The sequence below is a fragment of the Pelobates fuscus genome, chromosome 3 (genome assembly GCF_036172605.1).
Source record: "Pelobates fuscus isolate aPelFus1 chromosome 3, aPelFus1.pri, whole genome shotgun sequence".
Classification (NCBI taxonomy): Eukaryota; Metazoa; Chordata; class Amphibia; order Anura; family Pelobatidae; genus Pelobates; species Pelobates fuscus.
This window is the reverse complement of record NC_086319.1, coordinates 344276267-344302713: the sequence shown is the minus strand read 5'-3', so window position 1 is coordinate 344302713 and position 26447 is coordinate 344276267. Positions and strand designations below refer to the sequence as shown.

General features: G+C 40.7%; 1 protein-coding gene across 1 annotated transcript in view; it reads left to right on the top strand.

Annotated features, from left to right (window-relative positions):
• THSD4 (thrombospondin type 1 domain containing 4) overlaps nucleotides 1-26447 on the top strand; it is a 694237-nt gene that overhangs the window by 62280 nt on the left and 605510 nt on the right. Inside the window, exons 2-3 of the mRNA XM_063449121.1 lie at nucleotides 10680-10810; nucleotides 20459-20528. Of these exons, the coding sequence (XP_063305191.1) occupies nucleotides 10776-10810; nucleotides 20459-20528 (105 nt within the window). The 5' untranslated portion in view covers nucleotides 10680-10775. The remainder of the gene's footprint in view (nucleotides 1-10679; nucleotides 10811-20458; nucleotides 20529-26447) is intronic.

Genomic DNA, 26447 nt, shown 5'->3' with positions numbered 1-26447 from the left:
ACTTAACATATTTTCTCTCCTGCTTTAACAGAGCTAAGACATTCCCCTGGCATCATGCAATTGGTTTTTCTTTGCACTACAACTGTCTAATGTTGCCTATAAACAGAGACTGTGCATTCTCTGGAATTATAAACGACTTTTAAATAAAAGGAAAATGAATTTGCACATATTACGTGCATTTGTCTTTGAGCAATTAACATATGCCTAAATACATTTCTTCCACGCAACACAGTTATTTTTATTATGAATGTTTTATAGAACAAAACACATGTGCAAACATTTCCCATATCCTGCTCACATTAATTAGTAACAGATTCCGCTGGAGCTCTCCTTTATAGGGTGAACTGCCTGAATATGTGCATTTGAAGAAGGAAGAGATTATCCTATAATAGTTCACACCTAAACTGTATCTGCATCCGAACCATCTAATCCCATTTTGAGCCAGTGTGCTACTTTCTCAGAAGTCGTTTTTTCCATTACCTTATTCCTATGAGGTATGTGCTTGTCTTGACAGTATAATCAGCTGGATGTTTACTGGAAGGGAGAGGAATGTATAGCGAGGATAGTCTCCCTTTAGGGTGGAGTTTACGTGCCATATAAAATGCTCTCTGTATGCTTGCTCTCGACACACGTCTAAAGCTAGTAAACGTGTTTTGACTTTCTCTGTTCTTAGCTTGAACATAAGGCTTCTGATTACATCTTTTACAGGTGTAGCTCATTTCCAAACAGATTCAAATTACAGATTTGAAGGAACGCTATAATGTCAGGAAAACAAACGTGTATTCCTGGCACCATAGGTGTGAAATCACCATTAAGGTTTCAGGTCCCCCATGAAAAAATACATTTTACTCACCTTTTCCCCACGCTGGGCCGGTGTCATTGCGGCTTACCCCGTCCACGCTCTGCCTCAGCGACTGAGGTAATTAAATTTGATTATCTCAGCCAATCCAATGCGCATGCACAGAAAAATGCTGCACTGCACCAGTCAGCATCTCCTCATAGAGATGCATGTAATCAATGCATCTCTATGCAGAACATTCAGTGCCTCCACTCAGAGCGGGAATGTGCTAAACATCAGTGTTGCACTCTGTGAAGCAGTGATCCAGGAAGCACCTCTAGTGGCCGTCTGAGTTACTGCCACTAGAGATGTTACTAGGCACCAATGTAAACACTGCATTTTCTCTGAAATGGCAGTGTTAACATTAAAAATCCTGCTCAGGGCCAGACTGGGGATACAAAGCAGCCCTGGAAAAAAATGTTATGCCAGCCCCATGTCATTGCGACATATATTGCCGTATGTAATATGTAAGGCTATATCTTACCACCCCAGATGACAGATGATTGAGTAATATATATATATATATATATATATATATATATATATATATATATATATTTCTAATATAGAATATTGGTCCTTTCAGAGTAAAACATTTAATTATACAGTAAGCATACTCACATGCAGACACAGCCAATCTCACTGACACACGCAAGCTCATTGATACACAGCCTCATAGACAAAAATCTCACTAATATACATCAGCTCATTGACATAATAACACAAGCTCACTCACTCGCAGGCACACACATGCAAGCAAGTTCACTCACTAGCAGACGCGCGCACACACACACACACACACACACAGCTTAATCTAGTGGTACTGGTGTCTATAGCATGTCTCTACAGGTTTTCAACGTAAACACTGACTTTTCAGAGAAAAGGCAGTGTTTACATTGCTTCAAAGTGACACCGCTAGTGACAGTCACTAGAGGTGCTTCCTGTGTCATTGCACCTACATTCAGGGCCTCCACACTCTGGAGGCACTGAACGTTCCCCATAGAGATACATTGATTCAATGCATCTCTATGAGGAGATACTGATTGGTGTAGTGTTTTGCAGCCAATCCTATGGCAAAGCATTGGATTGTCTGAGATCATCAAGCTTGATGATCTTAGCCATAGAGGCAGGGCCAGTCGAGGGGAGACCAGCACACTACGTGGGGGAAAAAAAGGTGAGCAAAAACATTATTTTTAAAACACACATATACACCATGTCAGACACAGAAACACACACATACCATGACACACACACACCATGACACAGACAGAACCACACACACCCCATGACGGGCAGACACAAATCCCATGAAAGACAGACAGACACACACACCATACACACACCATGACACAGACAGACACACACACCATGACACAGACAGACACACACACCATGACACAGACAGACACACACACCATGACACAGACAGACACACACACCATGACACAGACAGACACACACACCATGACACAGACAGACACACACACCATGACGGACAGACAGACACACACACCATGACGTACAGACAGACACACACACCATGACGGACAGACAGACACACACACACCATGACGGACAGACAGACACACACACCATGACGGACAGACAGACACACACACACCATGACGGACAGACAGACACACACACACCATGACGGACAGACAGACACACACACACCATGACGGACAGACAGACAGACACACACACACCATGACAGACAGACAGACACACACACACCATGACGGACAGACAGACAGACACACACCATGACGGACAGACAGACAGACAGACACACACCATGACGGACAGACAGACAGACACACACACACCATGACGGACAGACAGACAGACACACACACACCATGACGGACAGACAGACAGACACACACACACCATGACGGACAGACAGACAGACACACACACACCATGACGGACAGACAGACACACACACACCATGACGGACAGACAGACAGACACACACACACCATGACGGACAGACAGACACACACACACACCATGACGGACAGACAGACACACACACACACCATGACGGACAGACAGACACACACACACACCATGACGGACAGACAGACACACACACACACACCATGACGGACAGACAGACACACACACCATGACGGACAGACAGACACACACACCATGACGGACAGACAGACACACACACCATGACGGACAGACAGACACACACACACACCATGACGGACAGACAGACACACACACACACCATGACGGACAGACAGACACACACACACACCATGACGGACAGACAGACACACACACACACCATGACGGACAGACAGACACACACACACCATGACGGACAGACAGACACACACACACCATGACGGACAGACAGACACACACACACCATGACGGACAGACATACAGACACACACACACCATGACGGACAGACAGACAGACACACACACACCATGACGGACAGACACACACACACACACACACCATGACGGACAGACAGACACACACACCATACAGACACCATGACATACAGACAGACCATAACAGACAGACAGACCATAACACACATTACTCCTACCTGGCTGCCAGGGGGCCGTGCAGTGCAGACTGCTGACTGTGCTGGCGGCCACTGGGGGACTTGTGCTGGAGTCTGGCGGCCGCTGGGGGAGGTCTGCTGACGGCCGCATGTGAAGCTGTGCTGTGCTGGCTCTGCTCTCCCGCCTTCGCGCGCTGCTGAATGAGACCGCGGCCGGAATATGACGTCATATTCCGGCCGCGGTCTCATTAAGCTGCACGCTGTGGAGCAGAGCCAGCACAGCACAGCTTCCCATGCGGCCGCCAGCAGACCTCCCCCAGCGGCCGCCAGCAGACCTTCCCCAGCGGCCGCCAGCAGACCCAGGTGTCTGCCCGGCCCCAGGTGCCGACGGCCCACCGGGAAATTTCATACATTAAGCTATAGTTGTTCTGGTGACTATAGTGTCTTTTTAATGGCTGAGGATAATATGTGTTTTGTGCCAAATACATATACGTAGGAACCTTTATTTTTATTCTTTATTATTATTATTATTCTAACACAGCACATATATTGCACAGTGCTTTATAATGGGGATCTGAAAGATGTGTTCTAAGCGGTTTAGTGGTTAATAAAGATGCTGTTGATATGACTGCTATTTAGTTCAGGGATGCCTGCATGTTGTGTTTTTCATTACAATATTAGAGTGCTGGTTGTTACCTTCTGTTTTTATATAAATGAATAAATGAGTTTCCCAAATATATATGAGCAGGTTGTGGGGACTACGGTGATGGGAGTTATTCCTGCAGTGAGGGAATACAAAAGGATTATTGTAGTTTCATCATATGTATTTTGACTATTTACCTCTAAAGGAAAATTTTACTTACCTTGTATCGCCCTATATACATTGAATACACCATATGTCACAAAGAAATATTATGTATTCAATGTAAATTTTCTAGATATACTCGCCTCACTTTTATTCCAGTGCCACCATCTTTAGAACTTTGTGGGTGTTATTCTTCACGCATTACCCACCATCATCCTCTGCTCTTACCGTGATCTTCTTTCATTTAGGAATGTGCATGGGCAAAAAATTCAGTTTGGCCATTCAGGATTTCAGCACTACGGTTTGGCACTTCCGAAATTTGGGACTTCGGTTCGGGAATTCGGCAATTCCCTTCTCCTAACCTACTAAGGGTAGGGTTAGGGTTAGGGCTAGGGTTAGATTCCTGTCGTCATTCCCTTAATTTTCCCACTCTCTCCTGTTTTGTCACTTTTCAGAAATCCGAAGCACTGCGGCACTTCTGAAATTCGGCACTTCGGCAATTCGGTTCGGCAGTTCCGAAATTCGACAATTCGGACATTTGGAAGCATCTGAATATCTGAATTGCCGAGATTTGGCCAAATTTAAATTCGGACCGATACTAATTGCAGATGTCTACTTTCATTCGCTCTGCTTGGGAATGCAGCATGTGCCTGCTTGGGACATGCTGGCTTCATTGCCACCTAGCGAGTTTCCACTGCAATTACAGCGCATGTGTTGTGCTTACTAAGCTTGGGAGACCAGAAGGACCTCATGTGAGTGGTCTTGTGTGCTTTCCCTTGTCATTCAAATCATTTATGACAAAAAATATGACTGAGAAAGTAGAGAATGACCCGTTTTTAAATAGGTTCTTCTCACAGACTGTACATTTGCTAACAAAACTGCTAACACAATGTAGGGATGAAATGTCATTCTCTAAAGTGCATGAGTGGTTTGAGGACGTGGTCTGTATCACTAGCAATGTCCATAATAGGTAGGAACATCCAGAAATGAGGTGGCCCGCAACTGACATCCTTCCCGACCAACCCCCAGCCTTCAGGACCATGCCTGGAATGCTGCTCAATCGCTCTCTGCGCGATGCTAGTGCACACTGCACACGAGCGTATCTGAAGATGTACTTGTGCTTTGCTGTCTAGGCACAGTTCACTTTCAAAGAAAAACAAGTTACCTGCGCTCTCACCTTTCTCCCTATGTATTTTTATACAAATGGAGGTCTTTTAGTTACCTCCAATGGCCATGAAAGGAATGAGCCCACCTTTCACCTTGCTTCCTTGAGCCTCTGGCAAAAATCTCTAATGAGACAGAAAATACCCCTTTCTGTCTCATTAGAGATTTTTGCCAGAGGCTCAAGGAAGCAAGGTGAATGGTTAGAGTTAGGACCCACCTAGGGGGGTCTGCCTTGATGTTGGCAGGTGGGCTCATTCCTCTCATGGCCGTTGGAGGTAACTAAAAGACCTCCATTTGTATAAAAATACATAGGGAGAAAGGAGAGAGCACAGGTAACTTGTTTTTCTTTGGTTTTTTACTATTTATTGGGGCTGATGTATACTGTAGTCATTGCAGCCGCCCAGTAGTGATGGGAGTGAGCGCAGGACTTTTCTTTCTGCATTTGTATCCATTTATTGTATTACTCAGCCTTGTTACAATGCAGCCGCCCATCCCATGTGTTCCCTATTAAGGGTTAATAATGTATAGGGGTGTATATAAAAAATACCCCTTTCTGTCTCATTAGAGATTTTTGCCAGAGGCTCAAGGAAGCAAGGTGAATGGTTAGAGTTAGGACCCACCTAGGGGGGTCTGCCTTGATGTTGGCAGGTGGGCTCATTCCTCTCATGGCCATTGGAGGGAACTAAAAGACCTCCATTTGTATAAAAATACATAGGGAGAAAGGAGAGAGCGCAGGTAACTTGTTTTTCTTTGTTTTTTTACTATATATTGGGGCTGATGTATACTGTAGTCATTGCAGCCGCCCAGTAGTGATGGGAGTGAGCGCAGGACTTTTCTTTCTACAGTTCACTTTCACCCCGTATGCGGGACACCAGGGAATTAAAACAGGACGGTGGAACAGCACACGGCTCTAGAGTAACAATGGTCTATGTTTTAGAATTCGGCATGGAAATAAAAACATTTGATTCATCTTTCATACCATACCTAGAAAAAAAAACCCAAAAACATTCTATTTGAACAGTTTACTGCTTAAAACGTTAATGTCTAGTTTAAAGAGTGCTTTTGATCACAGAAGGCCAGGAGGAATGATTAATCCATTGGCATTTTCATTTCTTCGCGTACATTGACCTAGCTTTGCTATCTACATTTACAGTGTATTAATATGTAAAGTCTGTTATCCAAATTAAAATGTAGCATAGTGGCCATGGATTCTTTCTATAAATGCTCATCTTTATGCAAAAGAAATTCAATGCACTCTTTCTTTTCTCCTTATTCATAAATCAGTGTTGTCTTTCCCCCCCTCCACCCCCATTTCATCAGAAACCCTTTGGGTGTAGGAAAGCTTTTTATAGCCAAAGGACCTGAATTAAATATTACAAGTAAAGTCATATTAAAGTTCGAACATTCTTTTGAAGTTAGCATGTCTTTTATTTCCATGTGAAATCATATATACTTATAGTTTCAGAGAGTAATTTAATAGCCGTTGCCCTTTCAGAGAGGAATTTAATAGCAGTATAAACATGGTTTATACTAGTCCAATGTACCACGGCATACATTTGCCTGCTAGTTTTCAAAATGACATGTTAATGGTTTAAGTATTTCGTGAACGGTTTTCTATTTCAACATTTTGATAACGTTGGCATTTTAATTGTTAATTTAATTTGGGAAGTGTGAACATATATATAGATTTTATTTTTTTCTTCCGAAAATGTTTTAATCCTGACAAAATATGTTTAGAAGTACAAATGTGACTGGATTCCGCATTAACTGGCACCCAGGGTGTCTTTTGTCATGTAAATATCAAATCAAAACATCCCTAATTTATGTTCCTGTTGACCCATCCATTACTTTGTCTGTTAAGGAATTTGTCAATGACTTCATAATCTTTCTACTGGACCAGTGAACCTAAAGTAAGGTGCAATAGAATAGATGTGAGTGTGTAGACCTAAATGTGAATTGGGTCCAGAGCAAACGAAGGACTTGTGTGTAAAAATGTACAAGTAATTACATGATGAGAAATGTGGATTGACTGTCTATTCCCAGTTTAAGGTATTATAGACGTTAAATAGCAAACAGAAGCTGATTTGTATCATGGACAAGTCAAACCTTGGAAACCCAAGTCCCGATGACCTAAAAACAGGTTCATTCAAAATAGGTTTCCCCAGGATCTTAAGATAAGAGAACAATGGTTCCTTGGGAATTAGATGGATAGCAGTATGTTGAATGTACAAAGAAAACAAGCTCATCGCTAGATGGGAATGAACGAGCAGATGCATTGCTAGACATGTGAATTCTGTTTTTTTTTTTTTTTTATTGCTAATCAGTGATCGAGAAAGGGAAAGCTAAAAAGGAAGTTAACTAAATCTACTTACAAAACTAAAGTCTATGCATGAGGATCACATGGCATCCATGGCCAAATGCAAAAGCTGTTTGAAGTAAGAAGTAGTCCTATGATAAGAACGTAAACCTTAAAGTACTTAATTGATAGTTACTTTAGAGATGTTTTTGACACATCTCTCATCCTGTAAGGCGTTTTAGTTTTTTTGTTTTTGAATCCACTGGCTCTAATTCGTTATTTGAGAATTTAGGTCTCAATTTAAAAGGCTTTCCTAATGATTTAATACTGTAAGACTTCTGAGGTACCTGTAGTAGTACCTGGCACAGCAGGAAATGCATTAGTGGGTTCATTCTTTCTGTCCTCCTGCATATTCTGTTCAAATCGATTTTAGTTTTTGAATAAAGGCAGATTTTTAATCCATTTGCTGTAGTAAAGCATTTAAGTCCTGAATGCTAGAGCCAGCACTGGTGATGTATTGTATGATTACATGTCTACACCACATAATATGAATTAACATCAACCTTCCACTTTCTGCTATGTTTTCAGAGCAAAAGGCTTTTATTTAACAGTGCATGAGTGTGTTTTTACATTGCAATACATCTACTCTATGTAACACATTTGAATTCATGTTTGTGGTTGTAATTTTCAAATATGTCACATAATGTGTCTTATGTCTGCTCCCGGTGGATGTGTTTTTTTCCGGGCATTTAGTATTCCATGCAAACAAGGTCTCAATCTGACCTTTCACAGTGTGTAGATTGGTCCATTGCAGTGACAGGCAGGGCCGGTGCTTGGATTTTTAGGTACATAGGCGAAGATGCATTTTTCTGCCCCCCCCCCAAAAAAAACCATCTTCACCTATGTGCCTCTTAACCAGCCCCTCTCCCCTCCCCGACCATTAGTGGTCACTTCCCTGTCCCTTAGTGTTATTCTCCACTCCCCCCTCTTTTCCCTGTCTCCTGGTGTTTCTCTCCCATTCCCTCCCTGTCCCTTGGTGCACCCCACACCCCTTTAGTGGTCACACTCCCCTTCCTGGTGTGCCTCCTACCTCTATTGTTGCATTGCCTAGCAGAGCAGATCCCCTAAAGGAGCTTCAGTTTTCTGTACCCGGCCGAACTGACAGGGAGTGCTCTCTCTGTGAGCACCTCCTGTCAGTCTGGCCAGGTACAGGAAACAGAAGCTCCTGTACCGCGCTCCGCTCCGCTACACACAGACGTCACTGACAGACACAGACTCATTGACACTCATTGACAGACACACTGATAGTCACACACAGACTCAATTACAAACATACTCTCACTGATTTGACAGACACACACTCATACACTGACAAACACACTCATCATACACTGACACACACTCATACACTCACATGCACACACACAGACGCACTCACTCACACACACACGCACACAGATGCACTCACAGACGCACACACTCTGTCACTCACAGATGCACACACTCACTCACAGACGCACACACTCACTCACAGACGCACACACTCACTCACAGACGCACACACTCACTCACAGACGCACACACTGTCACTCACAGACGCACACACACACAGACACAGACACACACAGACACATCACATTTTTGAGTGGCCCTACATTTTTGCAACTAAAAAAAAGAACTTAAAATAGATTTACATATCAATCCTGACTGGTAAATGGTTCCTATATCTAGGATTTAAATAGATATCTGATAGTTAATGCTAACCCTATACCAGTAATACTCCAATACTTACACTGACGCTAACTGTATACCTGCATTACCCATAATCTAAATCCTACACTATCCCGAACCATGAAACAGTATTAAACCTAATCTAGCATTGACTCTAACCCTACAGCGACACTTATGCTAACTCTGTCCATAATCCTAACTCACAGGGGGTCACTCTGCTGACATCACCCAGGTAAAACCGTAGAGAGCGTTCTACTTGATACTCTGGTCTCCCTGATGTGAGAAGGGATTTAACCCTATTCACACCAGAACGTTGGGATGTTTCTTTCCAGCCTAACTGTGTTAAAGTCCACTATTGTTAGGACAGCATGGAAAATCCTAACTTCGTTAAATGATTAGAAATGTAAGAGCATTAAAGTCTATCCATCTGTTCACCATCTATAACATGAAATGATACCGTTAGTCAGTTGCATATTAAAGATAATAATAATAGGGTAATTATAGTTGTTATAGGGGAGTGTATATATAGCAGTTAAATGACTCTGTTTAAGCAGCGCTAGTCACACAACCCAACTGTGACTCACAAAGCCTCCATGAACCCAATGTCATTGAACCTTAATCTAGCAGGCAATTTATTGAGCAGGAGATTAGAAACTCTAAATTAAACACACAGTGCAATAAGGGAAGCTAAAACATTTAAAATTGTTTCTTCCAAGTGTGTAGTGAGGCTGTGTAAGTTTAAGCTAGGAGAGATGTGGCTAGGGCTATATAACAAAGTGAATTAACTCCTAAGTGACAAGAGAATTGAACAGCGAAACTGTAGGGGATTGATCTATACACCAAGCTAAAGTAGTTTTGGTGCTTAGAGTGACCGTTTAATTTGCTATAATTGTAAGTTGTATGTGACTGCTGTATATTATTGCCACATTTAAGGTTTAATGTGTGTAATAAACTATATGGTTAATGGTTAAGAAAATACTGGTTCAGGGATTGGAATTCACACTCGGTACTGAACGTTTATTACAAAATATATCAACTGGAGGCAATCATTCCCAAATTTTAGCTCTACCTCTTCCATACATGAATGTTAGTATTGTTTGGACTGTGTGCAGATTCTATAATGTTTATGCATTTTTTTTACCAATGTCATTAAGCTTCTGAATTTTATGTTGATGAAAATGTTTCATAAAATGATTAATGGAACAAGTTTCTCTCTGCATAGACTTCCATTCTGATAGTTTACATTTTCCAGCATGTAACATTTCTGGTATATGTGTAATTTGTAATGAACATTTATATCTTTTACAGGTGTGAATTCCTATTCTTCATCTACTGATCAAGGTCAAACGATCTCCGCACAGGAGTTACTTTTACTCTTCTTCTACTCTTACATTTCTGCAAAACATGGTAGACAGCTTGATCGTGTCGTATTCTTTACGGTGAGTAGCACATTGTTACACATTTTACTCAGATCATTGCCATAGATCTGCTGTACATTTTGTTGTTCTGAACAGTATTTTTTTTTTTAAACATATCTCACATGAAACTACAAGTTTTCAGCTTTTTCCAAAATGTTAAATTTTTTGTTTGATCGCAGATGTTTTGTATATTTTTGTAGACTACATTGTAAGGAGACCATCTCAACTGTCATCCCATCTTCATTAATTTTACCTTGTGTACTCTCTACCAGCTCTTCCACAGAAGAATACTTTTTCTATTTATGATGAAGTACATTTGAAGCATGCATATTTTTCACTTCATACCCAACTGAAAATATTGGCACTTTGATAACAAACTAAAGATTTTAAGAAATAAAAGGAACCGGCTGTAGTCATTGTTAATGTAGGTACAAACTCATGGAAAATATGTCACCAATGAACCCCCCCACCAAACTCACACTGAAGTACTCAAGTAGTGATTCATTTACAATTTAACAGAGGTTTAAATAGGTGCAACAAAGATGAAAATGCTGAATTAGTAGTGAATGATTAAACATGTCTAGCAGGCAGTTATCATGGTACCCAGCCAGCATTACTCGCCAGCTATACAGACGCCATATAATGGGAGTGAATACCTCTAACCCATATGGGCCACAGGTCTAACTGTAGATATTTCAATAGTGCTTCTGGCCTGAAGAACAGTGGAACCTCTTGAAAGCTTGTATTTTAATGTATATTGTTAGTACTATAAAAAAAGTTTTATAAAAGTCATATAAACTCTTCTTGTGAACGGACTGTCAACCTATCTGAGGTCCTTCTGGCAGCAGAGTAGGAGGTAACTGGCGCCTAGTAGATCCCAAGTAAGTTGTCAGGCCACTCGCAAATAGACTACTTACCCTGTGAGGATGCATGGAGACTCCTGGCACCATAACCACTACATCAGTAGTTGTATTATTGTAAATTGTATTATTTAGATAGAATACACACTACCAGGATGATTATATATTTATTTGCATTTGGGGTCACCAGGATATTTTCTCCAATTAGGTTAATGTCTCCAATTTTCTTTTTCTGATCATTTATTTAAAGTACAATTTTGTTTAGTTTTCATTGGCAAGAGAAAAAAGTCAGTCTCACAGAATCTCTCAATACACAGTAACAGGAGTTGTTTAGTAGACTTGAAGGCATTCGATTTTTGCTTTCTCTGTAACACAAATACAATTGGCAGTGACCGTACTGGTGGTTATACAGATGTAGAAGATAGTCTAAAATGTAATTTTTAAGATGTACAGCAGCTATCTCTTATATCAATAATGACCTGTCACTGTGGTCTATTTTATTCACTCTAATTTACTTGGAGACCCAAAGTCCACTTGCAAATATATCCTAGAACACTTCACAAACACACATAGAGGTGCAGAGTATTTGTAATAGGGTGAAGAATGACCAAATGTGAGGACTATCACAATGATACTGGAAGGATTTACTATACAATAGCTGTATTTTTGCTCTAGAGTCAAGCCAACTGGTTCCTCTAATTCCGTTTTTTTTATTTTTTTAATAATTTCTCTTGAGACAAGGGATTCCAACCATATATTACATTCTTCACCATCACTTCAATCCAACTGTAAAAATTCCAACTGTAGTTCCATGAAGTTAAAGTCGGGCGGGAACACATCTGTCCAGACCTAGAAAGATGAGGAATGGAGCAGTATCGTCCTATTGAATGTTTTTAAGAATCATTCTTACAAAATACTTTACTACCAGTTTACAGTATGACATTCTGCAGAACTTAATTAAATCAATCACAATATCCCTAATCAATGTATTTAGAGGATATGGCTCAGGCACTCTTGATTGTATTATGCAGTTAGACTTACCAAATTATTTTTTAAATGGTCTGAGTTTGTGGTGAGAAAGTTTCCTTTGAAGCATAACACTGCTTGCTTAATTTTTCGCCAGATTACTAAAAGGAAGCAGCTCCGTGGTATGTTTTTTTGTACATTAGCATGTGGGTATATGTTGCTCCCAGATGGAAAACTCTTCAGTTTTAATAGTTGGACACAGTTGACTGCATAAATAAACATATTGTTATTACAGAAGGTAACTTTGTCTTACAGGGTTATTCACTAAAGTGAGAATTAAGAGTGAGTTCAAAGTGAATTTCAAACTAATGGTCAAAATAGACAAACAATTGTCTAACTTGGTTAAGCTTTCAGTTTGGCTACACTGGTCTTAAAGGGACACTATAGTCACTGTGGCGAAACCGACCTCGCCACGTGTCCTTGGAGGGGGCTGATTGCCCGCCTCTTGCCTTTGGACTATGGACCAGACTTTATGGGAATGTGATACCCCAGATAGCCATACCATGGAGCCTATTCATATAATGAAAGACTATGGGAAAGACTTTAGCTCCATGGCAATTGTACTGTGTGAGTAGGATCTGCGCGCTATTCGGTAGTTTTGTGCGTGCAGATCCCAGCTATCTGGGGATAGGTGAAATGTCTGTGTGTTATGTGTAAATGTGACTTTATGTATTTTAAAGTGTTTTATGTTGTTTTGCAACCATGTGGTTAATGGAGTCTGCCTTTAGTCCTGGGTAATTGGATTACTTCTCCAATTAACTCCAGGGCAGAAGGGAGGAAACCAGGGTGCATTGTGGGGATGTTTTTCTGCCAGCCAGAAAGGAACAAAAGATACTTTTAGTAACTTTTGAACCCCTGGTCGGATTCATGCCATTTTTTAATATGTTGTTCCCCTGAATGGATTGATTGTGGATATGTATTTTTATGTGAATGTGATGTATGGTTTTAAAGTTATGAAAGTTGTGTAAAAGTATATTTTACACTGTATGCATAATGGGATTATGTGTCACACTAAGGGGAGGGGATGTGTGGGAGGTAACATCTATGTCATTGGTTCTTGTATGCCTCCCCCTGGGTGTGGCCTGTATGTGTGAGTTGGAAATAAAAGCCAGGCTGGATGAGCCAGTCCAGAGTTCCTGTTTTACCCTCAAAGTGATGTGTCGTCTCATTATTGGGGGAAGGATTTATTGCATGCTGTTCCAGTTGACTGCTAGGAGTACAAGCCTATTCGTATGGTTCCTATTCAATGGTCTACAGCATTCATATGCTTGGGAGAATTTAAAGGTTTCTCGGATTCGGTGATTGTGGTGTCTGCCAGAGTGCTTGGAGTCCTCAGGAAGCACTAGGAGCATCCATTAACGGAGGTACCAAGTCGGGGTGCCAGGTGATCCGTTACAGTCACCAAAACAACTTTAGTTTAATGAAGCGGTTTTGATGTACAGATCATGACCCTGCAGTCTCACTGCAAGATTCACTGCCATTTAGGAGTTAAATAATTTTTGTTTCTGTTTATGCAGCTATAGCCACACTTCCGCTGGTGTGGTTTCAGATCTTACTTTAGATGTTTTTGTCTCCTACTCTGTTAACGGAACTTTAATCACACAAAAGGCTCCTGCAAGGTCTAGCAGGCTATTAATAGAGCGGGAGAAAAGAAATTCTGAATTAAAGATATTGTGAAATAATGGAAGTTTAAACATGCGATCTCTCTTTAGAAGAAAGTGTTTAGGAAGGCTGTGTAAGTCACATGCAGGCAGGTGTGACTTGGGCTGTAAAAAAAAGTGATTGAACTCCTAAATAGCAAATAATTAAGCAGGGAGACTGCAGGGATGTGATCTATGCACCACAATCATTTAATTAAGCTAAAGTTGCATTGGTGTCTATGTTATCCCTTTAATTTTGAAATTCACTTTTTAGTAAACAAGCATTCTCTAGAAGAATAGCATATGAGTATACGTATTTTAATGTGTTAATTAGAAAACTGAAAAAACTTGAATGATTCTGAATTTTATGAACAATAGATCCAGCACTCATTTAAAATACATGGGAGAGCAGGGACACCCGAGAAAGGTGCAATTAGAGATGTATAAATTTGTATGGATAGAAAATCAGTGGATGCAGTCAAAATTCTTTTCAGGATAAAAGGAGACAGGGAAGAAAGGCAGTAGTAGTTCTCTGTTTGTAAGCTTTTTAAACCTGTGCCTCTTTATAAACGTCAAAAAATGTTAGTCATTTATCGTAGTCTTTGAGGATAATCCCTAGAACAGTCCTTTTTAATATTGGGTAATATTAGGCAAATTGTTTCGGTAAAGTATGTCCTATGGAGATGATGTGAAAATGTGCAAGAAAGTTGGTATGCCTAGGTCACTTAGCACAATATTGTAGGTAATTCCTATAGTTTCCTTAAATCAAGACTCATTTTGTTAAGTTCTAGAGAACTTCGGCTTAAATTTAAATTCCATAATATTTTCATACATGAATTGTATATGGTCTGTGATTTGCATGAAATTAAAAGCCGAATAGCTTAGATGTAGGGGACAAGATAGAAATGTATCAATAATTCTAAGGGATTTATCGTGGGTTTTAGGAATGCAATATTGTTTTACAGGAAGTACAGAACTTGAATGGGAGCACCATGACTGAGCTTGGAGACTGGAAAATGCTGCTAATTCTAGAGGGAAGTAGAACATCGACACATAATCATTATGCACATACTTCACAATAGTGTTGAATTTGGCAGCCCAGTCCCATATTCAGACTTCTGTCTGGGGTTTCTTCCTTGGTGGCCTGCATTTGGGGACACCAGGATAATTTCTCCAATTAACGAAGTTCAAGCACATAATTAAACGCTTTCGTGCTTCACTGAGTACCCTCAAGGCATTAAGTCCATGCACAGAGTACTTCAACAAACTCTCTGTACGTGGTGTGCCCCGAATGGGGCCAGCCAAACGAGCGGTCAGTCAGCCTGGCATGCATACAAGCAACACTGACCAACTCCAGAGAAGTGGGGCAAGGTAAATATACTTAATTGAAGCTCTATCTACTTCGAGCCACCATCTTCCAGTTCCACTCTTGACAAGGAGACCTATCACTGATGTAACATTTTGAGTGTATAAATAGAAAGTTAAAGTGACACTATAGGCAACCAGACCATTTCAGGTCATTGAAGTGGTCTGCGTGACATGTCCCTGCCCCCTTAACCCTGTTGTGGCAATTATTGCAGTTTTTTTTGTTTTTTTTGTTTTTTTTCCAAATTGACATATGTTTTTATTTTCTTGTTTGTCATATTTAGTTCGCGGCGCCTGCTCGCCAGGGTACAAAAAGAAAAAGGGATACTTGTGCAGGAACATTTGGGTACAGCATAGGGTATTTACATATAATATTTACATGTTATTATCCTCAACTTGGCAATCTCAGCTATGTTTTGTGGCTACTTTAACTCTGGGACCTGTTCCCTGTCGACCTCCCTCCTTCTATTCTTTTTCAGTGTCGCCTGGGTTCTCTTGCCTGACTGTCATGGCCTGTGGATGGGTATTAATAGCGTAGCTTTTTTTTTTTTTAACCCTTTCTGAACCAGGGGGATGCAGTGGGGGAGGAGGAGGGGGCTGGGCCGTGAGGGAAGGGGCACTATAGTTTCTCTTTAAAGGGACACTATAGTCACCCAGTCCACTTCAGCTCAATTTACATAGCAGGGTTAATCCAACCTCTAGTGGCTGTCTTCCAGTGCAAAAATCGCATTCAGCGTGCAGAACGTCCATAGGAAAGCATTGAGAAATGCTTTCATATGGACTGTTTGAATGTGCGCGCGGCAAGAATGTGCTTGCGCATTCCGCTCCACTCGGGAGCCGACGTCGGAGTGGGAGGAGAGGTCACCAGCGCCGGCGCTGGATTAAAGTAAGTAACTGAAGGTGTTTCAACCCCTTCAACGCCAAGGGAGGGGGGCCTTGAGGGTGTGGGGGGGACCTAAGGGTTGTATAGTGTCAGGAAAACGAGTTTGTTTTCCTGATGCTGTAGTGATCCTTTAAAGAAAGTTCTAAATAGATGGTGGAATACTTCTTAAATCTGCTTGCATTGTTTTGCATTAACACTAATTTTTACCAATTCTTTCTTTCTAGCAAAGATGGAATATTTAAAACATCTGAGTTGATCAGTTATTTGTAAAAACAGGTAAAATAATATTAAGTAAAAAAAAAAAAAATATCAGTAGCTTTATTAGTATTCTTAAAGTAGAATAAAATATTTTGTATGTCAGATTCTAGAGACAGTGTCCTCGTTTGGTGATTTATACTTGTTGGCTCCAGACTGATTTCAGTATAATAGCCATTCCCAGCACAAGGAACAATGTGTAACCCAATTCTAGGTATCTGGATTTCTTGAATGGTAAAGGCTACATGTTTCTGTGTGGAGAGGAATAGGGATTTCATTCAGTCAACTTGAGGCTTCTTTGCATTTTTCTACATCGTAGAGAACTTTCTTATAACCTTGGGGGTCAGCTGGCAGAGTTTCCCAGCAACTTCAGGTGCTTGCCTTTGTTCCAGTAAAATGATTGATCTCTATAAATGGAACTCTTTGCAGATATGCAAGTTCGAAAAAGAACAATAATATCACACATTCTGAAAATGTACAGAATTTTTCTCATTTGTCTTCTTTATTTAACTGTGTGTTTGTGAGGGCTAACAATTTGATTACATGTAACAATCTGCATTTAGCTTTATCCAGGAGAGCTGTCAAACAGCTTTTTAACCTACCCTAATAAAACGAAAATTTTCCTCAAAGTTCTGTGTGTGACCCCACCAAGAACTGCATGAATTAGTGAAGCATATCTACTGGTAGATAGGTAGGTATGTATGTGTGTGGTGTGTGTATGTGTGTACCTTTAACACCATTGATCATGTCCTCCTTTTCCAAACTCTTCAAACCCTCAGTGTATGTGACACTGTTATCTCATGGTTCTCCTCCTATCTCTCCCAATGTTCGTTCAGTATCTCCTTTTCCAATGACACCTCCTCCCCTCGTCCTTTCTCGGTTGGATACCTCCAAGGACCTGTTTTTGGTCACCTTCTGTTCTCGCTTTATGCGGTCTCTCTCGGCAAGCATATTAATTCCTTTTGATTGCACTACCACCTCTATGCCGATAATACCCAGATATATCTCTCCCCCTGATCTCTCCCCCACTGGCCTACAACGTGTTACCGGTTGCCTTTTTTTCAATCTTTGACTGAATGCCCTCCTGCTTTCTGAAACTCAATGTCTCTAAAATGGAGCTTCTTATTTTTTTCTTTCGCTTTCCCTGCAAGTTGATGGTACTTGCATCAGTCCGTCCTTGTAAGCTTGCTGTCTTGTTCCCTTTGATCCTGGCTTCACCTATGCTCCTCAAATCCAGTATGTTGCTAAAACCTATCAATTCCATCTTAAAAACATTGCCCACATCCACCATTTTCTTACACAAAATGCTGCCAAGGAGCTTGTCAATGCTCTGGTAATTTCTCACATATATTACTGTAATTATCCCCTCTTCGGTCTCCAAAAGCCAAATTGCTCCGCGTTTCTATCAGTAATGAATGCTGCTTCCACATTGATCTTTCTCACTTGTCGTTACTCTCACACCTCACCTCTCTGTCAATCCTTACACTTGCTTCCTGTATCCCATAGGTGTAAATTCAAAATACTAACCCTTACCTTTAAAGCTCTAAACAACTCTAGCTCCTGTTACATTTCTTCACTGATTTGGAGATATGCCCTTTCTTGGTCTCTCCACTCTGTCGGTCACCTTCTCTTGTCCGCTGCTCGCACCCTTACTGCTAACCTGTGCTTTCAGGACTTTTCACAGGTGACTCTCTTTTCTTTTGGCACAGCCTGTTTAACCCCATCAGACTCTCCCCTAATCTTCAATCCTTTAGGAAGTTCCTCAACCCCATGACCATGAAATGCTTATGTCCTCCCAGAGTAACTTCTATGTCACATATCTGTCTCTTGCTCTCTTAAAGAGCCATACTTTCACCTCTTGTTCTGCTACTTCCCCTCCTTGTTTGGTTGCTGTCCCCCTTGCTGTCCTATTGTGTTTGTTTACCCCACCTCCTCTAGACTGTAAGCTCAACTGAGCAAGGTCCTCATCTACCTATTGTTCCTGTGTCACTGTGTAATTGTTTCATTTATTGTAAATCCCCCCCCTTCATAATATTGTAAAGCACTGCGGACAGGGCCGGCGCGTCCATAAGGCGGCACAGGCGGCCGCCTTAGGGTGCACCGGCTCCGGGAGCGCAAGATTTCAGTGACCGGCAGGAGGGAAGCTCTCCCTCCTGCCAGGTCACCTTCTGGACCCCCGGCGCGGCGTGCGGCAGTGCTGAGATCAGACGCGGCGAGGGAGCTCTAATCTCACCGCTCTGCTCCCTCGCGCGCTGTCTGCTGATACCGCGAGAGCCGGAATATGACGTCATATGATGTCATATTCCGGCTCCCATGGCATCAGTAGGCAGTCCGCGAGGGAGCAGAGCCGTGAGATTAGAGCTCCCTCGCCGCGTCTGATCTCAGCACTGCCGCACGCCGCCCAGCAGCCCCACTGGACCCCAGGGAATGACCCATCATCCACACCAGCTCTCCAGGTAGGGAGGCTGGGCGGAAAATGTTTTTTTATTAAAATAATTAGTGAGTGTATGTGTGAGTGAGTGTGTGTCTGTGTGTCTGTGTGTCTGTGAGTGTGTGTGTCAGTGTGTGTGTGTCTGTGAGTGACTGTGTGTGAATGTGTGTGTGCGTGAGTGAGTGTATGTGTGTCTGTGAATGTGTGTGTCTGTGAGTGATTGTATGAGTGTTGCATGTGAGTGTATGAGTGTGTGTTTGTGAGTGTCTGTCAAATCAGTGAGAGTATCTTTGTCATTGAGTCTGTGTGTGACTATCAGTGTGTCTGTCAATGAGTGTCAGTGTGTGTGTGTGTCAATGAATGAGTGTGTGTTTGTCATTGAGTGTGTGTGGCTGTCAGTGTGTATACACCACTGAGTGTAGCGTGGCGGAGCGCAGTACAGGAGCTTCTGTTTCCTGTACCCGGCCAGACTGACCGGAGGTGCTCACTGAGAGAGCACTCCCTGTCAGTCCGGCCAGGTACAGAAAATTGAAGCTCCTGTAGGGGATATCCTCCACTCGGCAACGCTACAAGAGAGGTAGGAGGCACACCAGGAAGGGGAGTGAGACCACTAAGGGGGTGCGGGGTGCACCAAGGGACAGGGAGGGGAGGGCACCAATAATCCATGGGGAGAGGGGCTGGTTAAGAGGCAAATAGGTGAAGATGTTATTTTTTGGGGGGGAAAAATACATCTTCGCCTATGTACCCAAAACTCCTTGCACCGGCCCTGACTGCGGAATAAGTTGGCGCTTTATAAATAATACTAATAATAATCTATGTATGTATGTGTATATATTTCTGCTGCACTTATGTCACTTTAACTAGTATCACAACTCATCTTTGAATTCTGTGTTTGCTCAGAAATTAGGCTTGATAAAGTCTGTTGTTTTAAACACACACGCATGCACGTACACACACGCACATGGGCGCACACACAATATATGTGTGTAATTTGTTTTCCTTTCCTTTTAAAGGAATTTAACATCTGTATTCACTAGGAGAAGCAGTTGCGGTATGCAGCTGTAATGGTTTAAGTGAGAAAAACCGTTTGCCATTTCAATTGTCATTAGATGAGAGGACTTGGGGATAGGGAAGTCTAACACAAAGATTACCAAGAGATAGCCATGAAAAATAGCACTTCTGGTACTAACCCTGTGATTCTCTTTTCAGGTTGGTCAGCTCCATTGTATTGCTAGGATTTCAGCTAGTTGTGTCCCAGCTGTCAATTGATCACAGAAAGGTAAGTTTACAAATACACGTTGGGATTTTATTAATCTACGGTTTGTCATGACACAAGAAAAGTGAACTGCATAAAATGCCAGACGGGTACTTTTATGGCAAAACCATGTCTAGGATGGTCAGAATCATAATATGGTTATAAAAGCATAAGAGTAATTGGCTGTATCATGTTTCTTTCACGAAAGACAGTATTGATGGAAATAGACTGGTACAGTTTGTGTTTAATTGATTGTTAAACGGCTTCTTCATCAGAAGATTCTAACAAAACTGATTTTCTCCTCTTTGCTGTGAAATGACCTATTAAAAGATAATTTCATAAAATCTACTTCCTGAAACCACAGTGCTCTGCGTTGAGGATTGATGAAGTTCTACCACAACATATTTTCAACTTTCATTCTTTGTAAAATGTATACACAGAGCATTAAAAAAGCAATATGGGTACGCTGTGCCTTTAAGACAAATACATTTTTAAAGTGCAAAAATATTCTGTAAAGTGCAGTACAAACATTAAAGTGCAAAAAACTATGTAATTGTGTTATTTGCAAATCAGTGCTAATCACAGTGTATAAAAACCAATAAACTCACAATAAATATTTTCTTTGAATAAGGAGAAAATGTCATATGCTCGTGTTTTCAGAATATCCATATATCACAAGAAACATAGAAACAAAAAAAGAGAAACATACCAATAGTGTAAAACTGTAAATAATCTATTTTATCTAATATATAGATTGGTAAAACTCACAAAAGTAGAGCAGAAAAGCCTGCTTTAACTGTAATACCTCTAAATCCACATCCACTTTGGGACAGAAAATGACAGAGGCAGTCGATCCACATTTTATTTTATTTTTTGCACAATAAAACCAGAATACCGCTTTGTACAACACTCTCCCTTCAAAAAGTAGAATACCAAGTCCTTTACACGAATGTCAGCTCCTTGTTCATTAAGAGACTCTTGCTGTAAATTCTTCTGGGAGGTGGAGTTACCATCCTGTTTGTGCACGTGCATGCTGACGTAGCTGAACGTGATGACGCATTTCGCCGTATCCTGACGATATACAATTTCATATTTTAAAAAATGAATAATAATTTGTTAGAGGACTATTGTTATAGCGCTTTTTTTCACTTGTGTTTTCTTGTTTTTAAAGAGACACTCTAGTCACCAAAACAACTTTAGCGTAAGGAAGCAGTTTTACTGTATACATCATGATCCTGCAGTCTCAGGTTATCAGTGATTTTCTAAGTTCGATTAAATGATAGAATTTCCACTATAGTCACCTAAACAACTTTAGCTTAATGAAACTGTTTTTGTGTATAGATCATGCTTCTCAGGTTTCACTACTCAAATCTCTGCAATTTAGGAGTTAAACCCCTTTTGTTTCTGTCCATGCAGCCCTAGTCACACCTCCCCTGGCTGTGACTCACACACCATGCATGAAAAAAAAATGGTTTCACTTTCAATTAGATGTAATTTACTTTAAAAGTTCTTATAGCCTGCTCTCTAAAGTGAACTTTAATCATACACAGAATGCTTCTGTGGGGTCTAGCAAGCTATCAACAGTGCAGGGGATAATACATTTTAAATTAAATAGAATTTGCAATGAAGGAAGTATAAACATTAGCTGACTCTTTACAGGAAGTGTTTAGGAAGGCTGTGCAAGTCCCATGCAGGGAGGTGTGACTAGGATGCATAAATAATGTGATTTAACTCTTAAATGGCAGAACATTGAGCAGTGAGACAGCAGGGACATGATCTATACAACAAAACTGCTTCAAAAAGCTAAGGTTGTTTTGGGGACTATAGTGTCCTTTTAAGATGCACTGAGCATTATCTATGAAGTAATACTTTGTAAAATTTGAAAACACTTTTTTTTTTTTAAGGAACACTTTTACACAAATAGAAACATATTTAGTTTCAGGCACCACCCATGTTATATATAAAAACATAAAAATAAACAGACAAACCCTAAAACTTACCTTAAATCCAGCACTAAGGCAGTCTCCTTAGTGCAGTCACATAGCTTCTGCCGAAGCCGTCATACTTGATGAATTTTGTCCAAGTTAATGCTTTTCATAGAGACGTGCAATTCACAGAGCATTTGCTGTGGTCTGTCAATCAGAATGTTCTTATAGAGACACGTAGAGACTCCAATGGGTCTGTATGAGAAGTATAAACAAATATGACATGATGGTGCCACACATAAAAACCTTTTTTTGTGGAAAAAAAGGCATTTCAAAATGTTGTTGAACTGTAACTTGTAATGCTTTGACATTCTAAAGTCTGGCAAAGCATCATCGCAGTTGTACAACATCTTGGGAGCTAACTTTTGCCCAGTCTTGCTCTAGTGATTGTCTGTCTGACAGCCGTGGGAGTATGTTCTCTGGCAAATATAAACAAATATTGACATAATTTTAACTGCAATATTCATGCTCCAAAACCACTTATTTATGATTAAGTAGTTTTGGTGATTAGAGAGTCCCTTTCGGTTTATGGGACATACGTAAAATTTGATTTTGGAGTTAAGCTGATTTTGAAACCATTGTGACTCTTCTGGAGTTGCCAACATCTGTCATACTAGTTGCCGTTGCTCTAAAAGTCTCAGGATAACCAGCCAGAAATTAACTAGAATTATAGATGTATCCAGTATATGCATGTGTGCAATTTGCATTTAATCGCTCCATTTCTACCTTTTTACCAAAGTCTGTTCTCTCGAAGGGACTACCATGCACAGAGAGAACACAAGAATGTTGTGGCCAATTTAATCTGATTGGACATGAATTTATAGACATGAAAATTGCACAGATAATGACTTGTCCCACAACAGGTCATTTTTTTGTTCATTAAAGTAAACCTGGTATTTTGGTAGAGCATGACATTGGACAAACACAACAAACGACATACATGCGTAAAATTGGAGACCAGAAGACTGATTTACATCATGCAAAGAGAATGGCAATGACTTTTAATGGATATTATAATTATCTGTAAAACTTGCAAAACAAAAAATCAAAGAAGATTAAAGGGCGTACATCAGCCATTCTTTAATTTTCTATGCATTGCATTAAAATGCATTTCAAATATACAGCAAACAATTCATACTAATAAAACATAAAAAAGATTCTCCGGTTAATGGATGCCGAATCTTGCAAGAAATCCCCATGCATTAGATCATTTTTAAACTCTACCTTTCAGGAAATAGCCATTCACAAGCATTTCATTTTGGTGTATAAAGTCTTAGCTATTGGGCATGTTTACCTGAACTCTTCAAGGGTTAACATGCAGATCGAATTTCACTCCCTTTGCAGAGAATAAATGTGATATTCTAGCCTAGGCACCGATAATTTGAAAGTGTTAATCTGTCACTGTCAAACTAGGATTCTGTCAGTTATACGTGGGAGGAGATAATTAGCAGACTTGTAGTTCCCTTATTAACTTTACTAACGTTCTACTTTTGAAAGCTATTAGCTTAACCATAAATCCTAGAGAATTTTGCTGTGCTTACGAATATACAAATTTTTAATTAGAGTAACACTAATTAGAAGAGGACAGAGGTTGAGCTGTTCGTTACAGGAACCAGCTGTAAGGAGGTATTTTCAAACGTAGAAGGTGGTACGGGGAAGTAGGGATAACATGCGGAATGCTTTTCAAAAAATTTCAAAATTGGGCACACAAAAATTACAGGTCATTGTTTAGGCCAAAAGTTATAATATACATAAAAGTTGTGTTGCTGTCCAGGTGTAGTAATCTAACTTTTTTTTTTTTTTTTTAAAAATCAAGAGATGGAAATGCTATTAATAGAGATCTAACTAAAAGAAAGATAATGATTTATTTCTGTGATCACGTGATGGAATAAATAATTGCATATTAAATGAAACCATAAAAAAAGGGGTTTTTAACAACACTCATTTTTAGTTAGAGTAACCCAAGGCCAAGTTCTCCTGGTGACCTTATCATTCTCCACTGACAGCACTCACCCCTTTGCTGTAGGGAGAGGGCAGTAAGCGAAGACAGACTAAGGGGAGAACATGGGTTGAACGTATGGGAGATGTCCAATATGCACAGAACTGATATCAGCCAGCCTGGGGATAGTGATGCTTTAATGACACTGCCAGAGGTAGTGTTTTATACATCTGCCAGCAAAGGGATAAACTTTGTATGTGCAGAGTTTCATAGCGAACTGTAGAGGTCATGGTGCTTGGAGTCACACTTTAGTCATGTTATAATGTTCTGTTTTAAGCATGTTGTAGTCCCATACTCGTATAACAATTCAATCAAGCCATTAACGAGATCATATTTAAAGCTTGTTTTAGAACAATGATCTTCCAAGATTACAAGTGCAATTCTTTTTCATGTACGTGGGTTGAATGCCAGAAACTTGTCTTTTAAGTGAAACACAATCTTTTTTTTGACTATAGTTTTGCCAACTTGATAACTTTGAACTTTTTAAAAAGTAGAGCTGATCTAGGAAACAAGCCGTGTTCTGTTTATTGCACACTCTATAATGTATTCTCTGTGCATAATAGAGACATAATCGTAGTCCAAAATCCAGGCATCCAGAATGTGTTGATCTTTTCGTTTACACCCATCATGACATATGTATTATGGCCTCCCTTTATATAGGAAAACATTTGATTTATACATTTTGCTATCAAATACATCTTTAGATCTCTTTTGTCTTCACTACAATCCCAATGGCAAATACTACAAATTATGAATATTATTGGCATGTATATAGTGCCATTATAATCTGCAGCACTTTAATTTAAATCCATTACATTTTAATTTGAAACTAACAGTTTCTGAGGACCCTGCTCGAACAAGCTTACAATCTGGCAGAGGTGAGATATAAAAACAGGAAGAATAATGTGTAGAATAAGATCAGCGGGTAAGTGTGCAGGAGAGCTGAAACGGTGGATGTTGAGATAATAAACTGGACATTGGAGCCCCTAATTATGTTGGGAGATAGGGGGCAGACATTTAAGGAAGACAAATTGCCCATTGAGGTTATTGGCCTGCAATGGTTGGAAGGCACGTGTATCCTCTGCTACTATATGACACTACAGGGAATTTTTAAGGATGGTGTTTGTATATAATTTGTGGTACTTTAGTGATTTAAACAGCCACCTTATCCACTTATAGCATAGAAGATATTTTATATTATATATATATATATATATCATTTTTTTTTTCTATATTAGTTTGTGAAGTCAGAATTTTTTTTAATTCAATGTAGAACTCCAGACCACTGTATTTAGCACTATTTTAGTGTGCCTCTCCTCTCCTCTCTTTTTTTTTGTCTAATAGTAATATTTGAATGTTGTTTTGCTTCTGCCTTGCTTTCTCAGCTCTTACCCGCTGCTGTAGCACTGTAATACACAACGTGCATTCTGTTAACCCAGCACCCTACTAAGCGAGATACCATAGTTAACCACAATGCACATAGCATACATGTTTCATAGCCTGCCGTTAAACTTAATCTACACGGTGTAGAAGCCTCGCTTCTTGATTGATTTTCTGTTTCAAACCACGCTGATACACCTGTTAGCTACCATACTCTATTAACTGCGATGAGGCAGCGGTGGCGGAGCCTGAGGAGAGGCAAGATGGCGGTAGGAGGCCTAGGCGATCCAGACCTCCTACGCGCCTTTCCCCCAGCCCAGTGCAGCGAAGCAGCGGTAGGAGGAGAGCGACCGGGACGGACGGAGCGGGCGGAGCGGCTGGAGGTGTTCCCTTACCGACCCGGGCTGCAGGAGGGCGGCTGCGGCGGGAAATGGATGCTGGTCGGCGGGATCAAGATGGCGGCGGTAGAGGTACGAGGTCGAGGAGTCCGGCTTCTTTTCCGGCCCAGCCGGATGTGACGTCTGAGCGCGCCCGGCGCGCGGGAAGAGTGACATCAGCGGAGGCGCCGCGGGGCGCGTA